Genomic DNA, 18654 nt, shown 5'->3' on the forward strand with positions numbered 1-18654 from the left:
TGAACAGTTTTGTTCTTGACTGCTGGTCCGAGTTTTGTTCTTGACTCCCAGTCCGAGTTTGTTCAAAATCAATCTGTTCAGGTCAAAATCAATCCAGTTCAAAATCAATCCGAGTTTCAACAGGTCCGGGCTTTAGTTTTAGTTTGTTCAAAATCAATCCGAGTTTTGGTCCGAGCTTTAAGGTGTTGTCTGTTGGTAAACTGTTTGGTGGTCCCAACTTCTTTAGTCCGAATTTTGTTTCGAGTAAACTGTTGGTAAACAGTTTGGCATTAGTCCGAGTAAAGGGAAGCTCGGACTTCTTTAGAGTAAACTGTTATCCAGTCCGGGTTTTATTGGGATTTCTTTAACAGTTCAGTTCTTCATTAACAGTTCTGATCCGAGAATTGGTCTGATCCGAATGGAAATAGCTCACTGAGAACTGTTGGGTTTAATAGTATGTTTGCTTCTATTAGTATTCATACCTAATGCATGTGTTTCGTTTCTGTTGTTTTCCAACAGATATGGCAGATCCACCTCGTCCGGTTCGAAAATTTCATCGTCATCACAATCAGATTGCATTGATAAACGAAAACGTTCGTGGTGGAGCTGAATATTCTGATATTATGCGTTTTCTTCGAAATTCAATAATTTGTTTCACGATTTCAGAAAATATTCACCAAGTACAAGAGTATATTGAAGATTTTTGGCGTACGGCTCAGATTGTTGATAATTCTATCGAAGCTACTATTCATGGAAGCCCTATTGTTATCACAGAAGCCGTTATTCGTGCGGCTTTGCGGTTTGGTGACTTAGATTATGGAAACACGTGTTATGTAAAGCAAATTCGTGAACGTGGGGCTAGATCTTTCGGTTACGTGGGTTGTTTTACCAAGAAGGAGATCGCCAAAGGATTGATTCTTGGGCAGTGGAGATATTTTTTTCATGTAATGATGCAGTGTTTAGCTCCACGAAAATCGGGAATGGATGGCATGGCTCATGATCTTCTTTCTGCAATGATTGGGTTAACTTACAACCAGCCATACTATTTCTCACTGATGATTTTCCAAGCTTTCAAACATCATATTGGTCTAAAAGAAAATGATAAGCGATTGATGATTCTGTATCCTCGTTTTCTTTTGCATTCGACACTTGTTGCCAAATCTTCCGTTCGATGTAACTCTACCTACGCACGCTCAAGCGCCCATGCATACACGTATTTTTACTGATTGTGCCAAGGTTAATGTGTCAAAGAAGACTGATGTTCGTCCTGTTACGACTCCTTTGCTTGGTGCAATTGTTCAAGAGAACTACAATCCGGAAAATGATCCAGTTTGGTTAAACATTCGAAATGGTGTTGCTCAAATCTTTAGTGGAGAAATGCAGGCAGTTGAGGCTAATGTTCACGAACCCGTGGTTGTTCAACCTCTGGTTAATCTTCAACAACCACCGGTTAATATTCCGGAACCTGATCCCATTGAAGAACTAGTTATTGATGAACCAATTATTGATGCTTCTGTTCAGGAAAATGTTTTTGTTCATACTCCAGTTTCTACTTCTTCGGCAACGGGAGTTGCTGTTGAAACTGATGAGGTGATCCTAGAGCTTGATGCGGCTCTAGAAGCGGGTCCGTCTTCCCGTGCAGTTGATAAAGGGAAGCAACCTATCGAAGAAGTTTTTGTGGATGAGTCTGTTAATGATATGCTAACTGAAAAGCAATACCTTCTGTTAGTTATGAAGAACCTTCAAAATCGTATCACACCTTCTGAAAGGGAAAGACTTGATTTATTTTGCGCAAAGGTTGCTTCTTTCGGTCCCTCTTCCGACTGGAATATACGCTTAGCGAGTTGGAGTGATAGAGTGAACGATTTGGATTCAATCGCTTTTAGTTCTTCTTCTTCTGATGATGAGGATGAAGACTATTGTCGTCCTGATACTGATACTGTCCGTGTGTCAGCTCCTCTCAAAACGTATAAACGACGACGGGTTACTGTTTCAGATTTTTAGTCTTCGAGTCCGATAGTTGCATCAGTTGTGGTTACATCAAGCGCTGCTCCATCAGATTCCAGAGGTCTCCTAAATTTGGAGTTATCTATCGCTCTTCCGTTACTGTCTTCTTCACTTCCGTTCACTTCCTTTGTGGAAGCTACCAGCATGACTACTTCTGTTCATCCGTTAACGCCGATGATGTCTTCTCAGATTCCTACAGTACCGCTTTTTGGGTCGTTATCTTCTCCAATGGGTACGGGCAATTTGTTTGCCTTATCAGGAAGTTTTTCCTTGCCACCGCGGCCTAGTGCTTTCATCGGTATGCGAGCGCCAAAGACACGGTAAGTCTGTTCGAAGGTTGCTTTCGGCCCAAGTCCGCTAGTGCGATCGAAGAAAGGATCTCAGAGACCTCCAGCTTTACTGTCATCAGGTCCTAGGCCATCCGTTGGACAACCGTCTGGTTCTAGACCTTCGACAGCTTCTGCCTCGAGACTATCAAGTTCTGGTCAAGAGCAAAATTTTCAAGAGTTTGTTCATAGCAAATTTTAGGATGCTGCTAAGGTCATGGTACAACATAAGAATCAAATCGTGAAGCAGCAAAAAGAAATTGATTACTTGGAGAAAAAGGATGCGGTTCGAGATCAGCAGATGACGCAGTTTTTTCGTCTAACCAAAGACCAAAGTATTCAGTTGGGAAAGTTCATAACGCAAGATGCCTCGACTTCAGCCCAACAGGAGACTTTGGCTAGGGCAACGGATCAGCTTCTCGGTATTGGGACGGATCTCGTGTCACTCCTTGCTGCTCAGAGGGAGAATTCGGATTTTCAAATTCACGCTCAATGTAAGATAGATGAGCTAAAGAAAATCAGAGATGATCTCGACAAGGACAAGGATCCCGACGCAGCGATGCAGGGGGAGCAGTCAAGGAACGCACCTGCTCCTGAAGCTGCAACCTCGGCTCAAGTTGAGGGGGAGTCCTCGGGTGCCGCCGCAGAGGGAGATAAAGGTCCTGTAGATGCTGATACAGGTGCCTTATCTGATTCTGAATTGGATCCTGCTGTTGATTTGGTTTTAGGAGGTGGTGAAGTGGTTGAGGAACTGGTTGAAGACTGGCGAACTGATGACGAACTAGCTGGTAAGTTTGAGTTCATTGAGACTGCGCAAGGGAAAAGGATCGAGTACGAGTCCCTACCGATTAACATTGATGATATTAGAAGCTTTGTGTTTGGAAGTGAAATGCCTGAAGAAATCTATAATCCTATTCGAGTTCCCGAGGAAGTTAGTTTGGCAGCTCGCAAGTGGTTTAAACCTCTTCCCGACGAAACTCAAAGGAAGAGGTATATAAACACAAAAGGTGAGTATTCGGGTCAGATTCGAAGTTGGGATTTTGATGAACAACACGACTTGGTGATGATCAAAAGGACTGATGGGGTACAGTATTTCAGGCCATAGGCCAAGTTCCTTGAGACTCTTCCAGCTCGTGATCTCCATCACATTGCTTAGCTGAATCTCAACAACGATATGAATTTTGCTAGCATCAAAGGATTAATTCCGTATCTCGTTGCTGAGAGTCGAGCAAGTAAATGGAAGACTTTCAAGCCAACAGTTGGTTGGGGAGTTAAGTACTTCAATAAGTTTACCGGCAAGGAAGAATGGAAGATGGTCTATCCTCCAGCGAGATGCCTCCGTAAAATCCCTATTCGCAAATTTGATCTCGATAAATTTGACAGCTTAGGGTATTGGTATCTCGATGGCAGGACTGGGGAAGCGATTATTACCGAGAAGAAAGTGACTGTTGAGATTGCAAAAATTCTGGATCCGATTTGGCTTGTCAACCTAAGGGAAGCACAACTGAAGAAGCTTTGACGCCTGCCTCTGAAATACCTTAAAGAAGATCGTGAGCTAGCTGATCAGTTCATCAAGGTAGTTCAGTTCTGTGTGAAGAACAAGGTATGGGTAGGAAGCGAGTACTCGAAGCAAGGATGAAGAATTCAAGACCACATGAAGACCATGCACTGATCAAGGGGGAGTCTGTTAACGCACTTTGGGTGATAAGTGCATGCCTTCCAATTGTTAGGGTCTTTATTGTACATATCTTGAAACATAATCCAAGGTTTATCCTTGGACAATTTGTCCAAGTTTTTGTCTAGACTTTTGTCATGGGTTTGTGTTTAGGCAAAAGTCAGGGTTTTTGTGTAGATTGTTTTGTCCGGGCTTCTAGTATGTCATGGAGTCCGTGGTTTGTCTTGTATGGGCTTTGGGCCCTTGTCTCCGGACAATGTGTTGTCCGGAGTTTGTCTTGTATATATACCTTTATGTGGAATAGACAAGACGGCGATTCTGTGCACCTTTCTAACCCTAATTATTGTGTGTGTGTTTTGCCTGGCGGCTACTGTGTGTGACGTCATTCATCTTCCTCATCAAGAATACTCTGCGTATTCTTGATTTCTCTCACAGATCTTTGCATTCTAGTGTTTCATCTACAGTGGTTGATCATCAGGTGGATTCCGCACAACTGTTAGTTGCATTAGCTGAGTGAGATCTTGGATTTGGAGGCCTTACACTGCCGAGGCCCGAGTATTGTTCTCCTAGGCCAATTACTCCCCAAGTAATCCCCGCCTAGGCCGAGTACTTCCCGAGTACTCCCGAATCCGACTAGGGAGTGCCTAGCGACTTTTGCAACCATGATTAAAACCCCCCATTGGCCATCGTTATCTAGTTTCTCCATCGCCACTCGCCAGGGTTTTGCTTCAATCGGTTCATTCAATTTCAAACTTCCGATAGAACAATGGTATGTTTCAATCGGTCGACGATTTATCTCCCCGCTTAGTTAGTCTTGATAGAACTAGTTGAGTGTTTTTGTATTCCTTGTTATTTATTAAATTTTACTTGTGTTTCATTGGACGAATCATCAAGGACGGAAACTGCACTTTATTCTAATAACTAGCACCCCCAACGTCATTTTCCTTGCTTGTTCTGCGACGCTCGATACTCGCTCGATGCTCGTTCGAAAAATGCTCGGACGAAAGACGCTCGCTCGACTTTGGCTCGGTTGAAAAAATGCTCAGTTCGGTTCGGGTCAGTTTGTAAACGAACCGAGCACGAGCACGAGCAAAGGTCTGATCGGTTCGGCTCGTGAACAGCCCTAGTTGTAAATGTGTTAATTAGGTTGGTGGGTTGTAATACACAGTTTAAATAGGTTGCAATATCATACCAAATGATTACACTCTATCTAACCATACTGCAAACTAGGGTTGTTCACGAGCCGAGCTGAGTCGAACCGAACTGAACCGATCGGACATTTGCTCGTGCTCGGTTCGTTTACAAACCGAGCCGAACCGAGCATTTTTCCAACCGAGCCAAAGTCAAACGAGAGCCTTTCGATCCGAGTATTTTTCGAACGAACGTCGAGCAAGTATCGAGCGTCACATAACAAATAGAAAAGTGACGATGGGTTTGTTAGTTTTTAGAGTAAAGTGTAGCTGTCGTCCCTAAGGTTTTGTCTAATTAGAACACAAGTAAAAATTTACGAAATAACAAGGAATAAAAAAACACTCAATTGGTTCTACTGAGATCATTTGAGCAGAAAGACGAATCATCTATTGACTGAAGTAGACCTTTGATCTATGAGATGTTTGAAATTGAATCAACCGATTGAAGCAAAACCTTTGGGAGTTGGCATCTTGGCGACAGAGAATTTGAATAATGATGGTTGATGTGGGGTTTTAAGTAGGATTATGTACTTTTGAATTGAATGTGGGTTGACACTTGAGTATCAGTCGACGCTTCACATTTTGGTATTTTGAAATTTTGACTCAATTACTCTGGATTATTAGAAAATGAACTATTGGTATCAGCCTTCAATTTTATAATTAAATTGGCTCTAGTTGGATCTTAGACCAAACATTGTTAATATGCGCATCTAGTTATTTTATTAATATATACATATATAAATTTAAATAATTCGAGACAACCGAGTCGAAGCGAACTAAGCGGACCTTTTGCTCATGCTCGGTTCGTTTTAAACCGAACTGGTTCGGACCAAGCGCCTTTTTCAATCGAGCAGAATCGAACGAGCAAATTTCGAATATTTTTCGATCGAGCATCGAACGAGTCTCGAGTTTCGAACAATTTGAATAGCCCTACTGCAAATTCATAAAATTGAGAAAATTCATATAACGTCAGTACTATTTGCTAGAAATGAAACAAAAAAAATATTATCTAAGAAAATTAATATTTATACCTACAATCTCTTTTGTTATAAATCAAAATAGGATACACATGGCTAGATTTCAACCCACATCTTTTTTTTAGGCTCTATTTATTCCCTCTCACATTGCCACCTGGTGTTTTTTACACGTGGCGTTTTATGATCCAAAAGACCTTATTCTCCCTGTTCTGATTAGCCTACCACATTAAGCATCCCTCCCCACCGTCCTCCTTAATTCTGCCGCGTCTTACGTTGAAAACCCTAAAAATTTGATTCGCTGTGGAGCGTTCCCACCCTTCTCCTACGCTCACGCATATTTTCTTTCATCCACGATAAACAATGCCACCACCGGAAGCTTCAATCGGAAGCTTCATCTTACGATGCAGATTGTCTCTAAATTGTAAGTCTCTAATTTGGATATACTTAACATCATTTGGCTTCATAAATACATTCTGTTGGTAAACCTTAACGGCCACATCCGAGTCACCCGATTTGAACTCCAACACCATAATGTTAACACCGTGTAATTTCTCCATTATCTTTTTATCTTGAAAACCAAACCTTCTTCCAATTTCACCTGTTCCAAGAGGCCACTCCACCGACAAAGAAAACAAAGCCACCTGCTTATTCTGTTTTCTCACTTTGCCAAACGAGGCGAATCCAAAGCCACCTGCTTTGACGGATGCTTTCTGGCCGCTTTTCACACAGCACGCCGGTATCCTTTTATTACGAACAATCTAATGAAGGTACCCGTTCTCACCATCTACTGCTATCACCGGTTGTATACCAACTGCGCAAACCCGTAATTAACAACCGAACAGCCTAGTATCTTCTTCCTTTGAAAATCGCTAACAGCCACGAACACCGATGTTCATCATGGTCACCCCCGTCATCTCAACCGGTTCTTACCCGCAACAACGGCTGACCCCAACACCATAACGTCTTCGTCTTCCGCTGTTAAACAACCCCGAAACAACACCTTCTTTTATGACTGCCCTCTACCCATCGGCACACCCGCCGGCGGTGGAGGCTTCCCCGATACGAGCCCTAGGCTCTGAAACCAAATGTTGGTTCAGGCCCCACTCACTCTCTATACTCACTTAAACTCACGTAGTATGTAAATGTAAATTTGCAGAGAGAATAGAAAAGTGTTGCAACTATATTATATCAAAAAGGGTGTGTTCGATTCAATAAAACAAATGAGCTATATATAGCCATACACTTATATATGTGGGAACATGCAAAAAACTATAAAAATACTAAATTAACCTAAGATTCGGTAAACTAAACTAGCACATGCAATCACCTAGTCAAGAGGATCCTTCCTAAAGAATCGTGGAACTCTAAACAACTTGAAACCACGTCGATGCACATGAAACCGAACATTGTTTGACCCTTTCAATAGTAAAACCCACGAGTTCAACTCCATGAGCCCCCGATAAACTCGGTTTAGAAACCATGAACCTTTAACATGCAAACCCGCTAACATGCTGACCCATGAACCTAAAGAACCGATTAACCCAACAGTGGTAATCAAGTTGTATGTGGATAATGAATTAGCCATTGCCTTGATTAAAAATCCGGTTTTTCAATTCACGGTCGTAACGAGCATATAGATACAAAATTTCATTTTATTAGACAGTGTGTTGAAGAAGGAAAAATCAAGGTTGATCACATCAGCAGAAAGCAGATGTGTTGACTAAGCCTTTACACCAGAATCTAGTTTGCTGAGATGAGACATTTGCTGGGCACAAGTGAAGTTCAGAATTAAGGGGGAATGAGTTGGTTTATTTCTGAATTTGGGTAATTTCATGGATCAAGTTTTTAGGCCAGTCAAATGGGCCTGTTAAATGGGTCAGCAGACCCGTTATAATTCAGATCTGTTTTCCAACGAATAAGGAGGCATCATCACATGGTCAAGAAGTGTGAACCCCAACGTATCTCTTGCAGATTATTAGGAGATTTCTGTTTAGTTCTTTGCTACTTAATTTTAGTTTTGCAGTGTCAGTTTGTATCTCTTTTCATTTGTCGAAGTAACTTGTAATCTTGCTGACTTGAAGCTTTCAATAACAATTCAGTTACTTCCGATTAATTACTTGTTCTTGTTGTTAATTCTGGGTATAATTTTTGATCTATACCAACAATCACTTTATTCGAGAGCTTGTTTCTTCCAGCAAGCTATGCAACAAGTTTGTTCCGACCAAATTTTCAGGTGGCAGACATCTTCACTAAGAGTCTTCCTCGACCACAGTCTGAATATATTTGTGCTATGCTTTGTCTTGGACTGCCACCATTTCGATTTAGGGGGATACTAGAGTTAATTCAGTAACGTAAACTTAGTTGTACACTTCTTGTAATTACTATGTACTATTCATGTAACATTTATTACTATATAATATAATATAATATTGAATCTTCACCTAATTGGATGTTGAGATTTTCACCCTAACAAGAATGTATCTAGAGAGGGGATCAGGGTAAGCACACTGATGAAAAGGAATATAAGACCGATATATATTAACCAGGCATTGCCAAGGTTAAAATTTGAAGAAATGTGTGAGTAGTTGACTTGGGTAAATATTAGACCCCTTCAAGAAGGTTTATTTCGGTTTGCTCATTGAAAAAGGTTTTTTTCCTGGTCCCGATTGCTTTTTTTACTATACTTTTAGTTATGAAACTTTTCATATTCAAGTTTTAATTCATGTTATCCTAGCTTAAGTGTAGGCGGTTTATATTCAGTTTTGACGCTATAAATAAGAAGCCCAAGAAAGACTCATGATCATCTTTTAGATCCTAAAAATCCTTATGTAGTGTTTAGTGTTTACAGATTGTTTACCAACATTCAATATTTTTTGAATGAATCTTCAAAAAGATGTTCTTAAAAGTCAAATCATGTAAACTTATCTCTCTTATACATCCATTCTATTGCTCTTAACTGTAACCTTCTAAAAGAAAGAGTTCATTGATTCAAAATCAAGGTGTACATCTGCCAGATCAGCCGGGAAATCCAAGGATGAACATCCCCACTCTGTGAAAACATTTGGTTCAGAGGTAACTGGGGAGATAAACAATGGTGAATAAATTTGCAATAAATCTTCATTATAATGACTTGGAAAACGAAGTTGGTGGTAATCTTCCATGAGTCCGAATGATGTTGAATATCGAACAACATCACCCTTAAACCCTTTGCTTCTGCTTGCTTGAACTTGATCTTCCCATGTTGGGGACCCCTTTCTATGACCAAGAAAGATAAGATAACATTTAGAACTTGTACCACAATTACACAACATTAATGTGGAAGTGAAAGTAAAAGAATTTCAAAATACCTCTTTTGGGAAATGACGTTTTCGCTTTGCTGAAACGAATAGGGTTGGTCGAACTCGAATTGTTCACTTTCTGGGCTCCCAAAGGATATGGATGATTCGGGCAGGCTAGGTGCTGAAAGGGCAGGTGGCGGAGGCCGCTCAGCAGAATAGCCTGATTGGAGAACGTAAAGAGCGTTCTCATACGAAGATAAGATCTTTTGTATCAAAAAGTCTCTTACTTCAGGTGAATGCAGATTAGCCCTTAGCTGGTTAGCCATTTGCATCCCTTGAGATAGCTCATGAATGACTGTCTTCTCTTCATAAACACAAACACTATCCATGTCTTTTTGATGTGGAGATAGAAGCAGGATGATGCAAGGGTAATGAAAGGGATGAGTGGAGGGGCTGGGCTATATATACACAGGAAGTTTGGATGACTGGTGGCGACTTAAAGCTGTTGGTTAATGAAACCGAGTGAGGTTTTTACATTTTTTAGTTTCCAACATGGACCAGCCTTTGTGGTCAAACAGTGAGCTTAATACTTTAAATTGGTCCAATTCCACGGTCAAATATAATTTAGTCATAACACACGCACGTACTCTTTCCAAGAAATAGAGACAATATTAGTTGAGAAAATAACTTTTTTTGGAAGGTTGCATTTTAACCAAACACAACAGTCGTCTGATATGTCAACGTTTTCGTGATGACATATGACAAGGGTTGACATGTAATAATATACGCTGTAACATGGTAATTGAGTTGCACTAAAACAACAGTCCTCTAATACGTCAGCCTTAGCGATGACACAACTTTACACTTCGTCAGTACAGGCTTTAGCAATGACAAGTCTTCGCTAAAGTCTTGTCGCAGCAGTTTCAACCCAAAAGGTAAAAGCCCAAAAAAAGTCGTTGCAAAAGATCTCACTGGACCTATAGTGACGACCTGCCGTCGCTACTGGTTCGACCCAAAAACATATCCCTACTAAAATAAATATATAACTTACATTATATAATATAAATTAATTTTTAACCTTTAACGATGAAGTGTCGTTGCTACAGGGTCGACCCGACAAACAATTTCGCAGACTAAAAAAATATTAATTATATTAATCACTAACCTTTACCTACGACAGAGTTTTTTATCTTTTTATTATTTTTATCTTTATAAGATTTTTTACAGAACAACTATCAATAGAAAACTGTAAATTGAAGGACTAATTATAACTACAAACCGTCAAATTTCATAATTAAAGTAAAGATGAATTCTATTGCAATTATCATAAATAACTAGTCATCTTGGTCTTCATCTTGACTCGACACGAACATCTTTTGTTTGATTTTAGTTAATTGATCTCGTCTTGCATTTGTTTCATGTCTTCAGTCATTAGGTACATAGTTTCTTGCATTTCATTATATTGTGATTCTAATGGTGAGTTGGACACACAAGAGCCATTGGGGACTATATTTTCCACTTTTCGCCCAATATCCCATTTGCAACCATGCCTTTCACCGGTGGCAACTCGTAGACACTCAGTCTCATTAACTTAATTGGCAAATCACCCGCTTCATTTTGCATTCGGGTGAACTTTTGTTGAATTTTATCATGTATTAAACAATACAAGAAACATATATTTTTTTAATAAAATTTGGCATCATGACTAGTGTAAGACGGATAACGAACTTGTTCAACTATAAATAGTAAACTAAAAAATGTCTCAAATTACAATAAACCTATAATAATAGCAATAATAGTAGTAATGATATCCAACTTTTAATATAAATGAGTTAAAATGACCAGAACACAATTCTCTAACTTAAAATTTTTAACTTTTACTCTAAGTAGATAACAATGACCCAAACCCACTTAAATTGACCAAAAGTTAGATATTTTAGTCTTTGAAAATAGGTTTAGGTCCTTTTGATTCATTTAAATAAAAAAAATAATTGATATTAAAAGTCAACTAAAATGGGTTTTGGTCATTGGACCCATTTAAATAAATATGTATGCAATATACTCTTAATTCCCTATATACCTGCATTATACTTACCAAATCTTGTGCTATCCTATCGTTAATCATCCACCCTCCGTTGTGCTTCCGGTTGCTTGCAAAGGTATACAACAAAAATACTATTAATAATATTTAAAAGCATTGTGATACATCTTTGGATAAGGTTGTTTTGATCTATTATTTGTATATCTTTTGGGCAGCTCATAGATGTAGGAATGAGGAATAAATCATTAATAACTTTCACCCATTGCTCAAGAGTTTATGTATGTGGGGAATTAAACATAACTAAATTAAAGAGATTGTGTGTATACCTTCAAATTTCTTGTTATTGGCAAATTAATACAAATATTCTGAAACTCTTCTTTTTGGATGTCTCGTTTGGCTTTTTTGCATATAGAATTCCTGATATTATACGTACTCCACATCATCTACTTTCTTTTTAGCATATAAAATTCCTGATATTATACATTCTTAATTATTGTTGCAAATTATGTTTTGATAACAATAAATTATTTAAATTATTCAAATATGTTACTCAAGATATATGAAGTCCAGTAAAGCAAAGCTTCCAAATACGAAATAAGTTGTGTTTATATGAAATATGGTACTCAAGTCTGCGAGCAAACGCTAGATATATTATCATATCTTTATGGTGTGACTGTGCTCTTTTAATACGTTTTTGCTTTTATAGTATGTGGTTCCTTTATTGTGCGTTTGTGATTGTATAGTACGCATATGCTTTTACCATAGTACGCGGTGCCTTTGTGGCATGTCTTTGCCTTCTAGTACGCCAACGCTTTTATAGTGTGTGGTACCTATATGATACATTTGTGCTCGTTTAGTGCATTTGTGCTTTTATAGCATGTGGTGTCTTTATACTAGGTATGTGCTTGTATTTTATGTATGATTGGAATTGATCTAATGTGCATATCGCACCCCATTTCGGAGGTACATATATAGGCTTACAAACGTTGTGTATCGTAATCTTATAATTACTATCATATGTATATCAGCTTTAGCTACATTCATATGAAATGTTCAGTATTGAATTTGTATAATTAAATCCATTTTCACTTGCAGTTGCGAAATTTTTTTTTTATTTTTTGAAAATTGAAGTATTTGACTAACAAAATATTACCATTTCATTAGTCTTTATCCGCACGCTAAGCAAATTTGCTTTGATCTACCCTTGTTTTCTCTTCTTGTACGTAAGATTGTTAGGACCATAAGGGATGAGACATGATTAACTAGAGTTTATATTATATGATAATATCCAGGTAAATCAATTAAAATTATCAATAAGGGATGAGACATGATTAACTACAGTTTATATTATATGATAATATCCAGGTAAATCGATTAAAATCATCAATAAACGTGATAAAATATCAAAAACCAAATTTGGATATAACTGGTGATGCTCCCTGAATATCACAATGTATAAGTATGTAAAGGAACAGTAGAATGATGAAAAGTTAATCTAGTCGATTTTGAAGCACTACAAGCAGGTCACATGTAAAAATGAACATTTAGACGAAACAACATTACACGGATGACCCAATTGAGAATGCTATATCTCACGAGAAATAGAAGCAACAACTAAAAGAGAACACACCTGATGTGAACTATCACGTGTGCGGTAGAGGATCTGTCCAGATAGCGTCTGAATAGACAAATCGTGATGCAAGATAATAACAGTTATACGATGGTCTATAACTAGCTGTGTAATAGATAAAATGCTCAATAACTACTATGGCTGCTACTTAATTACTTATGGAACATACTCGTAACTAACACTTATCATAACAACTCAAGTCAGTAACATATATACACTAATACAATGCTTAATTTCTCCTAATATTATTTAGAGAGTTATTATATCTTGAAGAACAATTACCAGACATTTACAAAAGACTTGAATTAAGGTGATTTTAAATTTTATATAGAATTTAATTAATAATTCAGCAGTAAATATTTTACCTAATGATAAATATTTTATGTGTTAACATTTAGATATTTAACCTAATGAATGTTTGGAATGATTGTTGGTTTCAAGGGTAAAAAAGGGAACTCCATCTCTCTTCTAGTTGCCGCCTGTCACTCCTTAGATCTTGATCGCTAAACTCTAGCTGTGAAAATCGCTCATCAATCTCTCGCTGGAAGGGACTCCATGTTCCGGTCTTTGGATACAAAAAGGGGTCGCCTCTACTGGTTCATAATCATCATCCAGAAATAACTCTACCAGACTTGAGTTTTACTATGTCATTGGTAGAGCTATCAGTCTATAACATCAATCGTCATCTATTAGCAGGAAATGTGGTTGTTATCTCAGCCATGCTTTGAATTTATATGCACACTCAGATTGAATCACTTTAGCTGATCTGATACCACAAATGTTGGTAAAAGAGCTTAAGCACTTGAATAAAAATAAGAACACAAGAATGATCAGAAGTGTTCTCAACTATTATTAAATTGCATGCATTACAAGTAGAACATAACAAGGTTTTAATAGGCTAACATACTAAAGAGAAAGGAACTAAATAAAAGGAACATAAAGACTTGCATGATAATAGAAACAATGCAACATACTTGACGAACTGAAACGTATTTGAATTTTGAGATTATTCGGAGCTCCTGATCCATAAACACTTGCCTGATAAACGATGGGGTGTGGCTGTGATGATGGTGAATGAAGAAACTCTTATCCATTGATTAATTCCTTCATTGTATGTGGGTAAGGAATGATGCATTCTTTTACATGGATAGATCTGAAGGAATTCATTCCATTTCGTTTCATACCATAGAATATAATAGTGACTATTCAAAATGATACTGATATGTTGATTTTAGATATAGGAACTTATATCTTTATATGCATTCTATAGTTGTTAACTTTAACCTTCTAAAAGAGAGTTGAATTCGAAACTAGGGGCTACACCTGCCGGATCAGCCAGGAAATCCAATGACTGCGAACTCCCACACTCCGAGAAATAAAATGATTCAGAGGTAACTGGAAAAAATTCATTGTCATAATAGCTTGGAAATTGAAGCTGGTGGTAATCTTCCATGAGTCCAGATGATGGTGGAGAGAAGGACAACAAGGATGGGATAGTGTCATTGTCACCACCCAAATCCAAGGTGTTCACACTCAGGTTGGCTCTAAGATTAGAGAGCATTTCGTTAGGACTTGGCGGTGATAGTTGGTGGTGATGTTGGGTTGGTGTTATTTCATGTTTTTCTGGTGAAGTTGGTGGTGGTGAAGCAGACTGGGATGCATGGTTGCAGGTGTGTTTCCCTTTGTATACAATTTCAAACTCAGCGGGGTCTTTATCTGTTCTTTGTACATATTTTGTTGCAAAACATTTCTGGGCGTTACGGTATGAGCATCTATAATAGCTTCTGCAAGTTTGTTGTCAAACATTTTAATACTAGTCGCACTGACTCTGGGACCTAATCTGTTAGAATAGGTCCCCTAGCCGATGAGATCAAGTAATATTATACAACGACAATGTTACCTTGGAAACCTAGCACCCAAAATGTCTTTCTGCCCATACTTCCTCCAATTGTAACCATCATAATTATCACTCTCTAACTTGTTTTCACTTGTGGCCCTCTTTCTGTGACCAAGCAAGAAAAGAAAAGATTTAGAACTTGTACAACATTAACACAATATTAATGTGAAAGTTAGAGTATAAGAACATCAAAGGACCTCTTCTTGGAAATGATGTTTTCGCCCTGCTGGCCCGAAAAGGGTTGGTCATACTTTAATGCTTCACTTCCTGGGCTTCCAAATGACATCGGTGATTGGATAAGATCAGGTACTGGAAGGGCAGGTGGCAAAAGCTGCTCGGCAGCTGAGAGGCCCGAATCAAGAAGGGAAACAGCGTTGTCATAATTGGATAAGATCTTTTGTATCAATAAGACTTTTGCTTGAACTGAATTCGGAATAAGCATTAGCTGTTCTGTCATTTGTTTCCCTTGGGTTAACTCATGAATGAGTTTCTTCTCATCATAAACACAAGCACTTTCCATATTGATCTTTTGGTATAATTATAGATGTAGGGTGCACGGGATGGTGCAAGTGTAAAGGAATGAGGGGAGGGGCTAGGGCTCTATATATATGAAGTTAGAATAGTTTGATGGCCGGGTCAAAGGTGGGCTAACGAAATTACAGAGTGAGGTTCCCTTTTAGTTTCCATCATGGACGAGCCTTTTGACTTTTGTTGTCAAACAGTGAGCTTAGTACTTTTATATTGGCCCAATTCCACGTCAACCCTAATTTATTCATTAGTCATAACAACACGCCCATATTGCAAGAAATGAAAACACGTACACACATACATAACATAGTGGTTTTAGAACCGGATTAAAATTATACTGAATCTGTCATAGAGGTTCAAACACAACTAAATAACATCATATTTAATTTGAGATATTTAAAGAACATAAAAAGTTCCTATAACGAATAGTCTAGTTTTGTTATCAACTTATCGTGTTATCCAAATATATTAACAATATAATTCTTATAACTTTTAAACCTCACTAATCTTTTTGTGTAATGTACTTGGTAATTAACAATATATTTGTTATAACTTTTGAACCTTAATTACACTAATCTTTTTGTGTAATGTACTTGGTAATAAAATAGTGACTTTGGAATATTATATTGTATTAGAATGTTTAATCCTTTTGGGTTAAAGGTACAAGGAATACATAATAGTTTTTTTATGTTTAAACTTTTCTAACGATCTCTAGTTATAAGATTATACATAATTTTGTAATCACATATTAACACCAATTCCTGCTTAATTGAGTTGACATGTTATGAACTTCTAAGAGATTCAAATCAATTAGGTTGGTAACCATCTAAAAAGAATTTATTCAACTTTTCAGTTCTATGTGCTTTCCAATCACACACCGCCCAAATAATGTCCGACATCGCCCTACAATGTAAATAAAACCCTTGTTCCACAAAATAATCCTAGCCTTTTAAATATTAAATCCATCTAGTTCAATCGGGCTTGGTGGTACGACGGTTCAACTATTAACCACCTAGGGACAGTCCAACCTTTTGAAGGTCCAATGCAAAATAAAATTTTAGGATCTTTCTTCTTTGATTGCTATAATCGGTACTCCTTTATCTGAGCTTGAAATCAAGCAAAAATGTAACAAAACTATAACAGAGTGTGGTTTGTTTGTAAAAGCAACCAAACAAATCTAAAAAAAATAAGTTTGCACTAATAATAATAGTTAACATATATATATTTTTTTAAAAATTGGAGGCCCTAGGCCTAAGCCTAGGTTAATTGTACTAAAGGTCTGACCATGTAACCACCTTAATTGGCTAGTTAATTTAAGGACAACTCAGAGGTAACCATTCAAGCTTGGTGCCATTACGAGATAATGGACTAGATACAAATAAATCATGCAGTTTTGAATGTTCGGTGGAACTTTTGTACCTTTAATACTGACCAACTGGCTCTTAGGAGCTATTGCGGTTCAAGTTTAAACTGACTAATGCGAAGCTAATAGGGCCTGGGAGGCCTTCCGCCACACAAATGCTAGACACGAGATGGTATATGTGCGTAGTTAAACAAAATTTCATAAAGTATTTAAGGTTTAAAAAGGTATATACTAGAATATTTTCAAGGCATTTAATTGTAATTATTCTAGTGATGGTAGATATATTGACCCATAATCTTGGAATGGGAGCAGGTGTTAAGAAGGTCCTACGAAACAAATGAGAGATATGAACAGAATCAAAAGTCAGATTACTACAAAGGAACCAATAATCACCACATAATAGTCGAAGGTTTCCCATTTATTTTTCTCCTAAGACATAATTTGTCGAGCAGTAGTGGGTCAGCTTTTTATCCTTCTAGAGTTAAAAAACAAACAAACAAACATCACTATTCTTAGTATATGTCAACCGTGTATGACATAACAAAATGTGTATATTCAATGATTCCATTTGACTAGTTTATGCATGTCGCTTTAGTACAAGAACATCATTCACTATTATATATTTAAATCTTGGATTAGAAAGTGATATGTGCATGATATTTCTCTATAGGACAAACATATCAATTCTTATCATTGATGTTATATAATTTGAGGGTGTTTGAATACATGTTAAATTTGAGGATGAATGGACTTTGGAGTAATTAGGGGCAGTTGAAAAGCTGTTTGAATGTCTGGATAGTGCGTACTTTATTTGATTAAAGGGTGGGAATCAAGAAGAATGTTTTCAAAAAAGTTGATTGAAATGGCTTGTTACAAATACATGAATGATTACATTCTATGATTGTCTTCTAATAGCCTAAACAGCCCATAATTCGTGACATCTTTTACCATAAAATTCAACCTATAAATAGGAAAAGTTTAAGTTAAACTCAACTCCATGTTCAGACTCAAATCTAAGAAACAACCCCCTTTTCTGATTAAAATATAGGGATATGTTTTACGGTTTAGAAGGAAGTGTTTGGTTTAGCTTACATACCATTATTTAATATGGAGGTTGAAGACCAGTTTAATTATAGAAAAATTGGTTGAAATTCCAGATCGTAAAAATAAAAGACTATTATAGAAAAATCGGTTGAAATTCCAGATCTTAAAGTAAAAGACTACAAAACATAGTAATCGGCCTAGTGAGGGTCTATGGAATATTGGAAGGGTCTATAGAGCCCCGTCTTTATTATCCGTGTGATTTGTTTTTCATGACCAAAATCCTCAATTAGTGAGGTATATGTATATGTATATGTAACTTCTCAAATATCATTGTAATAACCTTTTTGGGATTATTATTAGTTAAGGTAATGGACGAAATTCTCCTAATGTAGAACATGATTTTAGTTAAGTCAAATCATAGGATCAAAGTTTACTAAAACTATTTTTATTATGTTTTTTTATACCAATGTTTTTAAACATGTAAATGAATTGAAGGAACACGAATGAAGCATGTCCATTTATGGTCGTTCTACATTAACCGAACAAACAATCAAACATGGTCAATTAAGCGAACAAGGTTTCCTTGTTTATGTTTGTCCATTAAGAATAGAACGTGCACGTATTCATTTTATGCCGGTTGGTTAATAGTATAAATGAAAGGTTCACAAACAATTAAAATTGATAGTTAACATCCAATAATAACCATCTTCATTACATCA

General features: G+C 37.3%; 2 protein-coding genes across 3 annotated transcripts; both read right to left on the reverse strand.

Moving 5' to 3' along the window:
- Positions 1 to 9113: 9113 nt before the first annotated feature.
- LOC110868003 lies at positions 9114 to 9888 on the reverse strand. 2 transcript variants are annotated; one of them, XM_035975127.1, is made up of 3 exons: positions 9604 to 9888; positions 9502 to 9567; positions 9114 to 9409 (listed from the first exon to the last, which is right to left on the reverse strand). In XM_035975127.1, the coding sequence occupies exons 1-3, from the start codon at positions 9819 to 9821 to the stop codon at positions 9121 to 9123; spliced, it is 573 nt and encodes a 190-aa protein (XP_035831020.1). In that variant the 5' UTR covers positions 9822 to 9888; the 3' UTR covers positions 9114 to 9120. The 2 variants fall into 2 exon arrangements, with proteins under 2 accessions (XP_035831020.1, XP_021972775.1); XM_022117083.2 differs by having other exon boundaries at positions 9502 to 9888.
- A 4062-nt stretch (positions 9889 to 13950) lies between these two features.
- On the reverse strand, positions 13951 to 15556 carry LOC110866620 (probable WRKY transcription factor 53). The gene is made up of 3 exons (XM_022115762.2): positions 15198 to 15556; positions 15004 to 15105; positions 13951 to 14887 (listed from the first exon to the last, which is right to left on the reverse strand). Exons 1-3 carry the CDS (start codon positions 15518 to 15520, stop codon positions 14383 to 14385), a joined length of 930 nt encoding a protein of 309 aa, XP_021971454.1. The 5' UTR covers positions 15521 to 15556; the 3' UTR covers positions 13951 to 14382.
- Positions 15557 to 18654: the final 3098 nt, after the last annotated feature.

This window comes from Helianthus annuus, chromosome 7 (genome assembly GCF_002127325.2).
Source record: "Helianthus annuus cultivar XRQ/B chromosome 7, HanXRQr2.0-SUNRISE, whole genome shotgun sequence".
Classification (NCBI taxonomy): domain Eukaryota; kingdom Viridiplantae; phylum Streptophyta; class Magnoliopsida; order Asterales; family Asteraceae; genus Helianthus; species Helianthus annuus.

Excerpts from the sequence above, each read along its gene's own strand:
- LOC110868003 (XM_022117083.2), bottom strand. The coding sequence starts at position 9,821 with ATGGATAGTGTTTGTGTTTATGAAGAGAAGACAGTCATTCATGAGCTA. Across the intron at positions 9,410-9,501 it reads AACGTCATTTCCCAAAAGAG|AAAGGGGTCCCCAACATGGG; the intron begins GTATTTTGAAAT and ends TCTTGGTCATAG.
- LOC110866620 (XM_022115762.2), bottom strand. The coding sequence starts at position 15,520 with ATGGAAAGTGCTTGTGTTTATGATGAGAAGAAACTCATTCATGAGTTA. Across the intron at positions 15,106-15,197 it reads AACATCATTTCCAAGAAGAG|AAAGAGGGCCACAAGTGAAA; the intron begins GTCCTTTGATGT and ends GCTTGGTCACAG. Across the intron at positions 14,888-15,003 it reads TTGGGTGCTAGGTTTCCAAG|AAGCTATTATAGATGCTCAT; the intron begins GTAACATTGTCG and ends ACAAACTTGCAG.